At 40.9% G+C, this 15,710-nt stretch overlaps 1 protein-coding gene and 1 non-coding gene across 2 annotated transcripts; one reads left to right on the top strand and one right to left on the bottom strand.

Annotated features, from left to right (window-relative positions):
• The first annotated feature begins 649 nt into the window (after positions 1-649).
• LOC130741614 (small nucleolar RNA R71) lies at positions 650-756 on the top strand. Its single transcript, XR_009020502.1, has one exon. It is a non-coding gene; the product is annotated as a small nucleolar RNA R71 (small nucleolar RNA).
• A 9,559-nt stretch (positions 757-10,315) lies between these two features.
• LOC130736128 (uncharacterized) lies at positions 10,316-11,509 on the bottom strand. Its single transcript, XM_057587975.1, has one exon. It carries the CDS (start codon positions 11,507-11,509, stop codon positions 10,316-10,318), a length of 1,194 nt encoding a protein of 397 aa, XP_057443958.1.
• Positions 11,510-15,710: the final 4,201 nt, after the last annotated feature.

Raw genomic sequence — 15,710 nt, 5'->3', positions numbered from 1 at the left:
CAAATTTTTTATAGCAGCTTCATGATTTTTGAAACTAGTATATGCTTTGTTAATGAAATTCTCCATCAATTCTTCTAAGCTCTTCTTCCCATTGCCACTGCCTTCATCCTGATTCTCTTGAGGTCCTGAATTCTGAGACTGGAATCTTTGATTTGAATATTGCCTCTGATTATTTCCTCCTTGATTGAAGTTGTTATGTTCCCGCCAGGAAAAGTTAGGATGATTCCTCCACCCCGGATTGTAGGTGTTGGAATAAGGATTATTTTGGGAATTTCCCAAAGCCTTGACTTCCTCGTCAAAATCTGCACCGCAATCTTCACTGGCATGAGGACCACCGCTTGTTCCACAATGGATATTATCCACATTAGATATCTTGGCTGCCTGAAACTGTCGTTGCATAGCTGTCATTTGTTGAGATAATTGCTTGTTTGAAGCAACCATCCTATCATACGCTTCTATTTCCAGTACGCCCCTTCTGTTTTGGAGGTCATTGGTAGAGTTCACTGCACTTTCAGCCATTTTATTGATTAAGTTCCAACCTGCTTGAGCTGAAAGAGCTTCGAATTCGCCACTAGCTGCTGCTTCCATGTTTGATCTGGCAGAATCAGCCAAGCCGTCATAAAATCTCTCTACCTGTGCTCCCAAAGTGAGGTTGTGCTGAGGGCACTTCCTTAACAGTTTCTTGAACCGCTCTAGAGCTTCATGGAGATTCTCAGTATCTTCCTATTTAAAAATCAGGATGTCGTTCTTCAGCTTCCTCAGCAAGGTACGAGGGAAAAACTTTTTAGTGAATTTCTTAGCTAAATCTTCCCAAGTTGTTATGCTACCTTGAGGTTGGGAGTTGAGCCACTCCTCAGCTGTGTCCCTTAGTGAAAAAGGAAAGACTTGCAAACGAACAAGCTTGGGGTTGGGAAGACGTGTAGTACTGCAGTTTCTGATGAACCGCTCTAGGTGAGCATGGGCATCTTCAGTCGCAGATCCTCCATATTGATGTTGACTGATCAGGTTGATGAGTGCAGGTCTAAGTTTAAAGTTCTGAGCCTCGGCATTCTGAGGGGCTATACTTCCTGGGTAATCATAACTCATGACAGGTTCATTCAGATCCCTGAGGGGACGATTGACCTCCTCTAGCTCTCTTTCTTGCGGGATTCGGCGCACGGCTTCCTGCACCCGTTCCTCTTGAGTCCTTGCGAACTCCGCTCGAAGTTGCACTTCCAATTCAGCATTCGTTTCAGCATTCGGTTCAGCTGCCATTGTAGATATAAGGGCTCTTCTTTGTTGTGCTAACCGGTAATGAAAGGTGCGGTCGATTTCTGGATCAAAAAGCAATGCCTCTAGATCAATTGTACCTCGCATACACTGAACCCACTAATTAGAAGCACCCGTTAAATAAAGATGGAATAACAAAAATTGAAAGACAAAAAAAATCTAAACAAAAGAGATTAATTAAAACTAGTATTGGAAAGACAATCCCCGGCAACGGCGCCAAAAACTTGATAGCTTTTTTGCAAGTGTACAAAGTTGCCCGTAGTAATAAATTATCGATCCCTCGAGGATTGTGATTCAATACTAATTCTCTTAACTTCTAATATTTAGATTATGAAAATAAAAACCAATTTTAAGGATTTTGAAGATTGTAGCAATCACTAATAAAAAGTAAAAACGATAATCAAATAGTTTAAGAAATTAGATGAGAAAGATAGTACTTGGGTTCTGTTTCACCTATTCGGCTTATGTCTCCATTCTAACAATGTTCATATGAATTTGATAAACTCCTCTACGGCGATTTAACCTATGTTCTAAGATGTTGATAACTCACACGCCCTATACTTTCAATTCAATTACTAAGTCTGTTTTACGAGCACCTAGACCAGGGAATTGAAGATTAAGTTCTATTTAAACTAGCCAACGCAATTAGGTTCTACTCTTGACTCAAGCAGTAGGGAACGCCTAATCTAATTGTTTCTTTGTTTCTCTAATTCCTAATCAACTTCCGTTCTCATAAGAATCAGTAAATTAATCGCATGCATTCAAGTATAATCAAGATAAATTGAAACAACTACGTAGATTAATAAACAGAATTCATATGAAGCAAATGTTCAAATCAAAACATAATCCTAAAAGGGTTCCACAACCCAAGTATTAAAAGAGATTTAGCCAAGTATGAACAATTGAATAAAATTGAATAAAATGAGGTTTTGAGAAAAATGTAAGGCCCTAAATTCCTTTTGTATTATTTTGAGAAAAATTGAATAAAATGAGGTTTTTGGCCAAGTTTGAAAATTGATAGATTATGGTTGTCAACTTGTGTGAATTTTTAGAGGGTCTTAACGACCTCATTTGGGAAAACTTCCTTCATGAGAGTTGTAGCGCTTTAAGTTAAGAAAATTATCTCGTTGGTTTCAGGTCATCCCGACCTCTGTAGACCGAGATATTCATGTTTTAGTGGCGAAAGGTCTAGCTGTATAGTTCTTACGAATTTTACTAAAAGTAAGAAATTGTATTTTTGTGTTAAACCTTTTGATTAGTGGTTAATTGTGGGTTAACTATCTAATCAGAGGTTATGGGCTGAAGTGGAGTATGAGAAAGACCTAAGTGGGCTAAGCTTGGTTTGGGCTTAGGAGATTAGGGTTTTGGAAACCCTAAAACCTCCTTGTGGCCGCCGGCCACATAGTTGCTTGGGGGAGGGGTTTTGTGTTTTAATTGCCTTTTATTCATATTAATTGGTGTTTAAAAAGGTGTTAACTTCTGATTTATTAGTTGACCTTTTAAATTTTGGGCTTGGGCTAATTAGTGAGGGAAAAAGAGAAGGAAAAACAAAACCTAGCCCAATTGTGATGCTAGCCGCCGGTTTCACTAAGGAAAATAGGGGGAATCCTTATTTTTCATTCTCATTCAGAAATCAGAAGTGCTACCATACTGTTTCACGTAAAAACACAACAAGAAAAGAGAAGAGAAAAAGAGAGAAAGAAAGGGAAAGAGAGAGAGAGAGATCAAGAGAGGGAGAAGGAGCGTGCGCGTGAGCAAGAGAAGGAGACCTATTGGGAGAGAGAGCAAGGAGAGGATTTTGGACAGCAACTTGTGATCATTCTTTCATCTCAAAACCTCTGTTTTTCCATCACCATTCGTGCAAGGTAAGGGCTGGTCCTAGGTTTTGGGTAGTTACTTATTAGGATTTTACCATGAAAGTTGCATGAGATAGAATGTGATCTTGATGGTTGTTGCTTGAGTTATGAGAATATGATGCTTGCTGTACTTTTTTCTTTGAGATACCATGTTGCTAATCTCTACTTGGGGTGTATGCTATGAATCTATGATTTTATGTGAAATTCAAATGACAACTTGCTATGTTTGGCTTGCTTTTCACTTGTTCCAATATGATCTTTGATGATTGATTTAATCTGAAATTTTTGGGTGATCATATGGATGTTTGGGGGCTGGACTAAGACTTGTGGGGTTGAAAATAAGGAAAGAAAATTATTTTCGAAAACCCTAAAGCCTTGCTGAGGTTCGGCCGAACCCTATTTTCAAGGGTTCGGGGCATTTTTTTTCCTTTCTTTTCATGCACGGTTCGTTATTCAAGTATTCTAAGGAATTTGCCATGATATGTCATGCATGAACTTGTGTTGATGTTGTTTATCCGAACAATTGTTCAAAGGGTCGCTCATCTAGCTGTAATTCCCGATGTGGCTGTGATCGCTTATTTGTTATATTTATTTGATGAATATTGTAAGACTCTAGGTTGACTTTAGAGACTTAAACAAAGAGAAACGTGTAATCAACTCGCTTGCAAGTGTATGTGATTTAATTGGACATAGGTCTAGTGAAGGCTATGGGCCAAGAGAACGATGGTGCCGTTAGAGAAAAACGGTAGCTTGCACGCGAGGGAGAATTTTTGTGGATCATTGCGGCTCCACGTGATTTGGTTGACTGCGGTCACCTTGAGATTTTGTGAAGTATTGCAGCTTCACATGATTTGTACATCTGCGGATGTATGTGATTGGCCAAGGAAGGTTTGGTGGGTTGTGTGATGTGAGATTTCGTTAGTAACTGACTAACTAACTTTATTCCCATAAAAGACATATAACGTACTTAAATTGTGTACTGTCGATTTTGTTATTATTATTTCTGTTGGACCTGACCCTGTTATTTGTTTTATGTGTTTATTTGGGGGGGGGGGGTAGATGCCGACCTCCAAGGATGTGGAGTCTATCACGAGGTGGAAGATCGTTATGGATAGGCCAGAGGAAGACCGGCTCTGGGAGACCCACAATTCCGGAGTTCGGAGGATCTATGTCGGCCGGTGCGGTGCTCTTGGGAAGAAACAGAACGGCGACGATCATAGAGAGTCAGATCCTTAGGGATAGGTCAGTTATGTTTCTGCATTCTCCAGCTAGGTTTCATGGGGACGAGGAAGAAGAAGACCCTTCGGAGGACTCGACAGAAGACCCTTTAGCGGACACCACAGTGGAGTCACGTTTGATCGAGGAAGAGAAGGCAGTGGAGCCTTCACCACCAGAGGCCAAGCCGGGAGTCTGTGCACAATGTATTCCTGGGCGTCCAAGTTGCTTTAGGGTGGGACCTCGGAAAAGCGTGATCAAGCTGGAGCAGTCCAAGAAGAGGGCGCTTGAAGCGGAAGCTGATGTTCAGAAGCGAGATTTGGTTTAGAGTTTTCCTTTCTGTGGGACTGACAGTCCGTATTGAACCATTACTATCTTTTTATTTCCAGGATTTTATTTTGTCATACCTTGATGTAGGGCTTCAGCCCAAGTGTTATTTGTGTACTTGAGATTATAATTTCTTTTAATTACGATTATCTTATACAGAAATGCTTGTCGTCTTTATTCCACAAAGTCTAATCGTAAAGGTTAAGTTTCGCAATAATTGAATTTTTGGTCATTAAATCAAGATTAATAATTGAACGGCGAAAATTCTTTGTGAAAATAGCTAAGTTGGTTACTGTGTGACACTCGAGAAATCGGGGCGTGTGTTGTTACTGAATTAGAATGTTGTGTGTGCAGTATGGTTGGGTAGATTGGTTTTGTTCATAGCTGTTGATAATAGCTATGTTGCTGGAAGAGTTTCTGTTTATGCTACCTTGATATATTCTAGCTACTCTGATATGATGATTAAAGTTGCGATATTCTGAAGAGTTTTATGGTAGTATGTTGTATTGGCTAAAATTTGACAAAGGGGGAGATTGTTGGCCCTTTGGTCGTGATTGCCTACATTTTACCTAAGGTAGTTTTGTATGTGACAAGATGTGAGACCTGATGTTGTAACATCGTGACTGTGACATTTGTCCCTGAGAACGTGTTGTGTGTTTGGATGATTTATTCTAGAAGCTTTGGATTAATTTCGTGATTATCCAGTTAGGGTTGTTGAAAAAGCTTATGTGCGCCGCTCAAGGAATATATCAAGTGTGATCAAATCTGTTTCAGAAGATTTGATTTGAAGAGATTGTGTAGAAGTTTTTATATGTTATTCAAATCTTATGTGATAAGATTTGTTGCAAATTTGTTAAAGATTAACTTCCTCTTTTGTTGTGGACTCTTTGTTCGTTCAAGCCCATCGAAGACATTTCTTGAAGAACTGCTATTTAAAGAAGACCTAAATCTAGTGGCTAGGTGTGCTTCGTGTTGTGTGATTTGGGTTTGCTCTTGTGAGTTCACACTGTATTTTGTAACTCTCTCAGCAGCTTTATGCACTTGTGTCTTAGCAGAGAGTTGTTCGTGTTTTCTGTTTGATCATGAGATCTGTCTTTGCTCTTAATTTAAGGGATCAGTAACTTTGATAGTGATTGTGAGCGAAAGTGATAGGGGCTCTCATACTTAGGCGGAGGACTAAGTAATAAACCACTAGTAGAAATAAGTAGGAAGGGTCGTGAACAGGGGTTATTCATCTAAGACCTTGTGTGTATTTGATTCTCTATAGTAGTGGATTATCTTTCTCGGGTGAAAACCATCCAGACGTAGATGATATTGTACCGAACTGGGTTACCAATCTCTTGTGTTTATCTCACTATTTTTATTCATTAACTTGCATAACTGAACACTGTAAATTACAACATGTTGTACAAGATGTCTTAGACATCGCGTAGAACATCTGTCTTATAGCTGCCAGAATTACAATGCCCAATATGTTCCTCCTTCGACCATATCCACCGATGACAGAGCTCCCTCTAGAAAAATGACTTTCCCCACCCATCGATGTGTTTCTGCCTCTAGTTCGTCACGACTTCTCTATCGTTTATTCCTCTCCCTTTCGTGATTTTTTCTTCTGTTCTTCGATAGAGGTTGTGGTGTTTCAATTTGGGGATCTATGGAACCCTAATCCCCAAATTGAAATTGGAGAAGCACGTGCCTCAAGCATGCCATCATTTTTTTTGTTTTTTGTTCTTATAATCCACGTAGCAAGTTAGAAAAATAAAGGGAAAACCACGTCATCCCCTCCGTTAGATTTCTAACGTCAAACTGAAAAAGGGATATTTGCTCGACTTTTTAAAAACATTGAGAGTACAAACATAGGCGAAAATAGAGTCGGGACGACTTTTGCACAAAATTGATACATCAGGGGCCTCCAATGATTTTAAGCCTTTAATATTTCAACTAGATACTAGATATATATTCGTAAACATAATATAATATGTTTATACTTTATAAAACTAAATATGTTATTACTCGGGCATTTATTCACCAAATAATTTGGAGGTGTATGTTGCGATTACATAGGAGGATATTTATTACAACAACATAACGAAGGACCGGGATAACATTCTCCGCCATAGTGATAGCCGCTTTCTACGCAGTCCTGTATGCATTCAAAATCATTAGGGCAAAATCCTACGCAACGTTGTACATGGAATCTTTCAATCTCAGAGCCGATCGCTACTCCTGTACAAAACCCAAATTTAATTAAAATTTATATGCACAAGAGGTTCCTGACACACACACACACAAAAACTTGCCGACTTGTATGACTTTATGAAAAAAAATTACTAGTTAACTTAGTTTCTCTAGGATGATAACTCGAATTAAAAATTTATAACTATAAATATTTCCTTAAAAAGCCATTTATTTAATCATATTTATATTGGAACATAATTTTCTTAATTTCTTATCAATAGATTATAATATTAAAATAATATATTATACTCCATTTTCAGTTGGAAAATTGTTCACTAGAATGCAACATAAAATCAAACAAACCTTTTATTCCTTACCTGAAACCAAAACGAAAGCAAGGCATAAAACCAAGAGATGAAATGGATAGATATGGCCAACCATTATAAAAAATTTCAACTCTTATTGTTTTTCTCACAAGATGGACATTGACATGTCTTATTATTATATAGTGGATTGCATAAGATGACTTCTTGTTCAAAGGGGTAAGTCTAGATAATTACATTAATAATAATAATTGAAATTGATTACCTTTATATTTTCTTTATAAGACCTTTACATAAATATCAATATTAGAAAGTTAATAATAATTTTTATTATAATTAATTATAAACTTTATTGTAGCTGACTTTTTGGCTAAATCTGGTTGTGATAGGAAAATCAGTTATGGGTGATTTGCCCATGATTTGACTGCTTTACTTGAGAAGGTTGTTCTCAAGCTTTTGATTTTATTAATAATAACATTTTTCTTTAAAACAAAACAAATCATTATATTATTTTTTTTTGAAAGCATAAATACATATATTAAGAAGACGCTTTGGGAACAAAGCTCCAAAGAATGCAGAGCAAAAAAGGTGAAAAGACCCCCACAAAAACTAAACACCTAACAATGAAATGTCATCCCCAAAAACCTGAGATAAAGCGCCCAACAAAAAGATAGACCAAGAATATAGAAAGGAAGTTATCAACACCCCAAAAGACCAACCTAGAAGCTACCATATCAGAGGAACCAAAAAAGCCCGAGAAAAAAGAACAACCTACACATAAAACCAACTCGGAATGACCCCGGAGAACCCAACTCCAATTTGAGTGAGCTTATTTAATCATTATATTACTATTTTAAATTATTATTTTAATTATAATTATAAATACTAATCATAAATTGAGAATGTTTTAAAAAGTAACAAATAAAACTTATAACTTTTTTATAAATAAAAAATATAATAAGTACTAACTGTTTGTACTAGGGTAGTGTTTGTTTTACTGGTTTGGGGCTAGAGTGAGTTTGAATCGCTGTATTTGTTTGCTATTATACTGGTGTGTGTTTAACTGGCTTGGTGTTTGTGCGCTGATTATTTGCTAAAGGAGTTCTGCTGGAATGTTATTTTGCTGTCAGTTTTGTTATGTTGTCCATTTTCTAGTGTGTGCGACAGCAAGTGGTTTGTTTAAGGTTAGAAAAGGATCAGGTTTGTGTGTTTTATATATGGAAGAAAATTTGTTTGGTAAGGCAAGTGTTTCGCTGCTACATATTTTGGGGCTGTGGTGCTTTATTTGGTTGCAAGTTTGACGGGGTTTGTCTAGCTTTGTGTAATACGCACAGTACTATTTTTTGCTGTTTTTTAATCAATAAATTATCCTTTTGTTGTCTATATATATATATATATATATATATATATATATATATATATATATATAAAGTTGATTTAGTTATTTATTTTCATTATTATTTTTATATTCATTTTAAAACTTCTTATGCATCTAACTAAAATTTAAAATATAAGTAGAATTTAAAATATTACTTATCAACCTAAAGTTGAGAAATAAATAAATGATAAAAATTATATAAAGTAATATCTTTTATATAAAATAAAAAATTTTAAGTATTGAAATTAGTAACGGTTCACTAATGTTGTTTTCCTGTTATTTTGGAACATAATTTTAAATTTCACTTAATCTTGGTCTTTTAATAACAGACCTGCTCCAAATCTGCTGGCTTTAAGTACAAATGGAATTGACCTTCCTTTAGCAAATGTGGGGAGTAGGTTCGATCGGTGGCTTTTGAGTGAAGAGTTGATTCAGGAATTAGATGGAGTGAATCATTTATACCAATACAAGACCTCTTCACTATTTCATCAGTAGTTAAAAATTATTTATAAATATTTTATGTTAGTAACTTTATTTACTATATAGTTTTCAACTTGTCAGTTTTTAATATATAAACAATTCATTAACTATTAATTAAAAATAGTTTTGATATTAATTATCAAGCATAAATTGAAGTAAAAAATAAAATGTTGAAAAAAATCTAAGAAAGATATAACAAGAATTTATTCAAACATATAGAAATTGATGGTGGGGACAACCCCCTCCCCCACAAGGTTTTCAAATACCCACATGATTATTTAAGTAGTACAAATCATTTGGTTTATTGGAGCCTCGTGTTTCCAGCAGATCTGCAGAGTTGTTTACTTCTCGATATATAGGCTTGCTTAATTGGTTCCTTCAATAATTGAAGAGCAGATTGAAGATTTCTTAGCAAGTCTTCTTTATATATATATATATATATGTCTGACTTTAAGGTAATTGACCAGCGAAATTAGAATATCAATCTGATTCAATGTATACTACAATTTCCATTGCCTATCACAACAACACATTAACAGCCCGAGAGAAGTCGCTCTCTATGATTATATTGTGAATTAGGTACTAATGACAGTGATTTAGAGCCTCAAAAATTGCAATTACCTCTGCTTCAAAGGAAAAACCGAGGCCAATATTTTTAGAGAAAAATCCCTTGAGCACATTATTTGAATTCCTCAGAATTCCCCGATCCCGCATAGCCCAGGGCTTCCTTTCACAGCACCATCAACATTTACCTTCATAATACCAGGAGCCGGAGGCAGCTATTCAACATATCTCTGAAGTTGTCTCTGGTGAATCACCTTAATGTTGACAAAGTCTCTGGAAAAAGCATCCAGGCTATAAGGGCAGCGTCGATTAAGGGCTTTGGACCACAATCCCATCCTTAACAAGTGCATCTCTCAAATTTGTGAGGTGTTAATGGTTTAACATTAAAGCAAACTCCATTGCTTTCAATCCATATAGACCATATTAGAGAATATGGAATCATTTTCTAGAGCTCTGCATCAGACAATTTAGGCAAGCTATCCCATTCAAGAATCAAGTGTTCAATGGATAAGGGGATCACCCAGAAGAAGCCTTCACGATTGAAAATCGCAGCCCAAAGAGACCAAGTAATATACAGTAAAGAAACAAGTGTGATACAGATTCACAAATCTAATTGCAAAAGACACAATAGTCTTGAACCTCCAGTTCTACGCCTCTTGATCTCAATTTTTCTTTTGTTGCAATTCTATTTCGTTGAACTTTCCACCCACCTTGAATCCATTAAATCAAATAGGCATAGAAGCCAAACTATCATCCAACAACAACAGAATTAAACCCGACGGACGTTCCTCAATCCAAACCTCATTGGTAAAGGTAGAGGCATTACGCTCCTTAAAGTCAGCAGCATAATTGCCATCACGGTGCACTAATGAAAGATCAACAAAGTCAAAAAAGTTACAAAAGCGAAAACAATCCTGAATAACAGTAAATAAATAAGAGCCTCCAGAAGCCTTCTTCCAAGCTTGGAACAAAGGAAGACAACCTGTCTCAAATAGAACTCTCTGTAAACCCAATTGAGTAGCTAACTCCATTGCCCATCGCAGCGAAAGACCCTCTCCAATCGATGGCGACAACACCAAGGTCGGGTACATGGAAGAGGAAGCCATAATTTCACCATTGTTGTTGCTTGCCCCCATCCCAAAGCCAACTAATTTGTCTCTGCCCACATCTGCATCAATATTCACTTTAATTATTCCTCTTGTTGGTCTGATCCACAGTCCTGTAACAGCTCCAGCCACCGTCCTGGGCGTCTCCTCCGTTTGTGGAACTCGCATAGATCCCGCGCGAGCCAGCACCTCCCTCCAATCCACTATATGCTCATAAAAAACCTCCCTATTCCTCGCCTCCCACATCGTATAGAGTAAGCTATGGACCTCGGTTACACCCTCATCATCAAAGTCACGAACCAGCAGCCGCAAGAACACCGGGAAGCGCTGATGCGAATAAACCCGCACTCCCAACCGTGATGCAAACCAGTTATCCTTCATGACAGCACACCTCAAGAACAAGTGATCAATGGATTCATCCTCTAACCTGCAAATAGGACAGCTTGGATCAACATCAACTGCACCTTGGCAGAGCTTTTGGCAAATAGGGACAACGCCATGATAGAGCCTCCATGAGAGCTCCTGACACCGTGGAAGGGAAGGCGCTGCCCAGAATATTTTCCACAGCCCTTCCTCCATTGAATCTGTCGTTGAAGAGGAAGCTATGCCTTGACCATCAACCTGTTGCAAAAATAAATACCCAGATTTTGCACTATACACACCATCATTCGCCCCCATCCAAAAGAAACTATCATATGTTGGTGTAATGGGGAGAACGACTTCTAGTATTCTCTCAGCTGTTACCGGGCAAAAGGTCCACTCAATCAGGGGCTTTTTCCATTCTCTCGAAGGAAGAAGTAAATTAGCCACCATTTTGAGTCCAACATCCTCAACTACATCTTGCCGGAAGTTGATTGGTGCTCCATTAGGGAGCCATTTGTCATCCCAAATTCGAATCTTAGTGCCATTACCCAGACGCCAGCACCCCCCTATTCAAACATCCACGGACTCTTCAAAATGGACCCCCCTAAAAAATACATAGCCTTAAACACTTTTGCAAGCAAAGTCTCTGGAGATGTATGGATACGCCACCAATTGTTCCAGCCAAGAACACAGAAATAAGGTATAGTACCTAGAGTATGAAGATTGCTATGAGAGAGTCTAGAGAAAGAGAGAGCGTAACCGCTTAGAGCGAGAATGTAACTGAATACAGAGTTTGTTATTCATGAAATGTGCTAAGAGTCCCTTACAATTGGTAACCTCCCCCTATTTATAGGCTGGGGGTTAGGCCTGCCTAGATGTCCTTAGTGGGCTGGTTGGGCCTCTCGGAAGAGGCCCAAACCCCGGCTTTGTGTGTCTCCCTGGAGCAAGCATCCCTAGGCGAGGGCCTCAGGGGTCTCGCCCAGTCCACAAGTCCACAAAACATCGGGGCTCGAAGCATGAGAGCTGAGAGTGTCTTTAGAACAAAGGCGACGAATGTAAGAAAAACTAACTAATATCATGGCGAATGAACTAGATAAGTCGCCGACATGGCGTGGTAAATAAAGCTAAAGCTAAATCTAAATTTTGACTTGCCCAACATATCCTCCTGAGTCCACAAGTCAACAAGTGGGCTTGAGGCGACAACATTTAACTTGTTCGTCCAGACACAGCTGTGTCCACCGTGAATCATGGTGACTTGACACGTACACGCTGCGTGTAATGTGCTGAAGAAAGGCAAAGGTTAGCAAATCTTCAAAATCCCAACCGCTGCAGAATCTCAACTGCTGCCTTAAAAACGTCCCCTCAAATCCCAATAAAGCGTGTCAATTTGAATTTGAACCAATCAGCCGTTGTGACTTCCCATTTAATGTACTGCTCCCACTTCCCCAAAATCCCTGTCCCTTTCCCCAAAGTAATCATTTCACCTCGTCACCATGGGGCACAAATCTTCCATCTATCTTTACACGCGGACACGATCTCGACCGCTACCTCCTTATAAAGCTCCTTTCTCCTATCATTTGTCACTTTAAGAACCTTTGAGCGCTGCTTCCTTATTTCACTTCTTTAATTCTTTCAAAGAGCTAATACCTTAACACCACTTTCTCCATCCCTGTGCCCGCGCCCCCTTCCGTTTCACCTTCTGCAGAATGACTTCCCAACGCCGGCTTCAGAAATCTTCTCGTTCCCAGAGAGCCGTCCCTGCATCTTCACCCCCGATTGACCCTCCTCCTCCATGAGGGCTTCCTCTCGGCAAGGACGGCCATCAGGGCCTTTTGGCACCGGGTGTTCGCCACTCTTCCTGAACCCACAAACCAGAGTCCCACTCAGGAGGCCGTCTGCCAGCCCTCTGAGCAAGCTTCTATTGAATCCGTTGCCAAAACGGCCTGCCAGGTCGGCGGGCTCTGTTACGAAAAGCCCCTCGAGAACATTCTTGTCACTAGGAAGTGCCTAAATAGATACCGCCCCTGGCAGCGCCGCACGGTCGATCACGGCGCAAAGAAGCTCCATTACTTTTACGTCTATGAGTACTTGTTCCTTGATCTGGGGATCAAGCTACCCTTCTCCCCCTTCCTTCGCCAAGTGATGAGAGAGATCAACGTTGCTCCATGCCAACTTCATCTAAACGCATGGGCCTTCGCTAGGTGCTTTGAAATTTTATGCAACGCTGTCGGCCTCGATCCGAAGATTGCACACTTCTTCTATTTCTACGTCGTAGAGCCGAAGTCTCTGAAGGCCCAAGGCAGGGTCTCTCAGAAATCTCGCACAAGTCGACATCGCCTTCATCCATACAAAAGCAACGTCAAGATGGGGCCCGAACGCCGGTACTTCCGCGTGGTCGTGCATCCCACATACCCTGAAGCTTTCACCCTACGGAATGGGACTGCCCAGTTTCCTTTTTACTGGACTAAAGCCCTCGGTATCGTTCCGCCGCCCTCAGACGCGTCGCTGAGCGACGAAGACAAAATCATCCTCAACTTCTTTGCCAAGCTTCCCATTCTTGAGTGCTCGCGCCTGCTTGCAGCCGCTCGTGAAAACACCCTTGGTCCACTCCTAGGTTGAATCCCCTCTTTACATTGCACCATCATTTTTCCTATTGTACCTTTATCTAACATTTGTTCATGTCTTTTTTGTCCTCAGGGGAAATGACGTTCACCAAGGCTGAACTGGAGAGTGCCTTTGCCGCCAAGGTGATTAAATTTCCTCCTACTTTCAACATTGGTGGGGGCAAAAGAAGACGCGTCGCTGCTTTGGGCGCCGACGACAGGACCGTCGCCCGCTCACCGAAGAAGCAAACCAAGGAGCCCCAAAAGACAATATCTGTTGAGCCAGCGCCGAGTATTGTCGGCGGGACCGTCCCTCTGAATCTAGCGAGCCGACACCGAGTGTCGCCGGCGAGGATGTCCTTCCCGAATCTGATGGGCCAACGCCGAGTGCCGCCGGCGAGGCTGTTCCTCCTCCCTCGAAGAAAAAACCCCGGAAGTCCAAAGACAAAATCGTCGCCCCCTTGTTAAAAAAGAAAAAGAAGAAATCCAAAAAGCCTAAATCTGGCGAGACCGCCGTCTCCCGCCATGACCCGGCTGCTGGGAGCGACTCAAATCCAAAAGCCAGGCCGAGAACACCGTCCGCCCCTGAGGAAACCATCAACAACCAAGCTGCGCCCGAGGGCACCACTACCGACGCCCCTCAACCAGTCCTTGTATCTGATCATTCAACTCAACAAGTTGAGGCGAGCTCACCTCGGGCCGCCCCCACTCGTTCAATAAGTTGCAATGATGTGGGTCAGGTTCCTGTCATCCTGTCATCACCTCTGCCTTCCCCTCGTCACTCTTCTCCTGCCCCCGACCACTTGGACGACGAGGAAAAAGAGAATCCCGCGGTGAACCACCAACTTACCCATTATGTTGACCAATCCTTTCTTTGGGAACCTGAAGGAGGCAGAAAATCCTGATCTTGATGCCGTGACTCTAGAAGTCGTCTTGAGCCTTCTTCGCGCTGGCTTCCTATTTGCTAAGTTCTCCAGAGATTCAACCACCGCCGCTGAGGTTGAAGAGCTTCGCCAGAAAGCGGAAGGGTTCCGTACTGCCACGCTCGCAACGTACGGCGAGCGTGACAGGTTGTTAGCCCTGGTGGGGGACAAGGTGATCAGGCTGAACAGATTGGGCAACGATATGTGTGAACTCGAGTCTGATATGTCCACCTTTGAGGGGAGAGTTGAAGAGTTGGAAGATGAGCTTGACGATATGCAGAAGGAATTGGAAGCTCGGGCCCAAGCGATCGTCGCGGGTAGGGAAGCTTGCGTCGCCAAGGACAAAGAGCTTGTATTCCTTCACGGCGAGCTAGTGTCGTCGACCGAGGCCCTTCTCACAGCGAGAGCCTAGATAGAAGCTAAGAACAAGACTATCATAGAGGCGGAGGCCCAGGCATCCTCCGATGTCAAAGCCCTTGGAAGAGGGTGGTCGTTGCTTCTTCCTTGCGAAGGCCCAGGCCTTGCATCTTTACAAAAAGCTAGATCTTAGCGAGATGGGGGCCTTCAAGAGAGTCACTCCCGAGGGTCTGGTTGGCCAAAATGACCCCACAAGATTTAACGCGGAGTATTTCCTGGCTGCTGAAAATGAAAGAGAAAAAGAAAATGTTAATGCAATCTGATTACTTGTATTTATTTTCCCTTACCGCCTATTGTAATTATGACCGCCCAGTGAGGCTGGCTGTTAATGAGATTTTGTTGATACTCTTTTTGTCTGCTTTTTCTTATCGTCTTGCCATGTTCAATTTTGCGTTTGTTTTCAATTGTCTAAATTACGTTCAACGACTTTGAGAGTGTGTCAGGTTTAACTAGGGTTTTTGCTCAGTTTTGAACTGAGGCTTTGTTCACACGCTTTTCCTGTAAGATCAAGTGTGGCCTCGCCAGCTTTGCCTGGCGAGGACTTACGGTGGCCATGTAGATTGCCCAAGGCTTAGCATAGTTAGAGATGCTCGCCCATATTTCGGGGAGACTTTTGCTCGCCCATATTTCAAGGAGGCTTTTGGGATAAGGAGCTTATCCGCACACGTCGCCAACGAGTAGCAACGGTCGCGCCGGACTTTCCCGAGC

This window comes from Lotus japonicus, chromosome 2, assembly GCF_012489685.1.
Source record: "Lotus japonicus ecotype B-129 chromosome 2, LjGifu_v1.2".
Taxonomy (NCBI): Eukaryota; Viridiplantae; Streptophyta; class Magnoliopsida; order Fabales; family Fabaceae; genus Lotus; species Lotus japonicus.
Note: the sequence above shows the minus strand (reverse complement) of the source record. Positions and strands in the feature narration are given on the sequence as shown.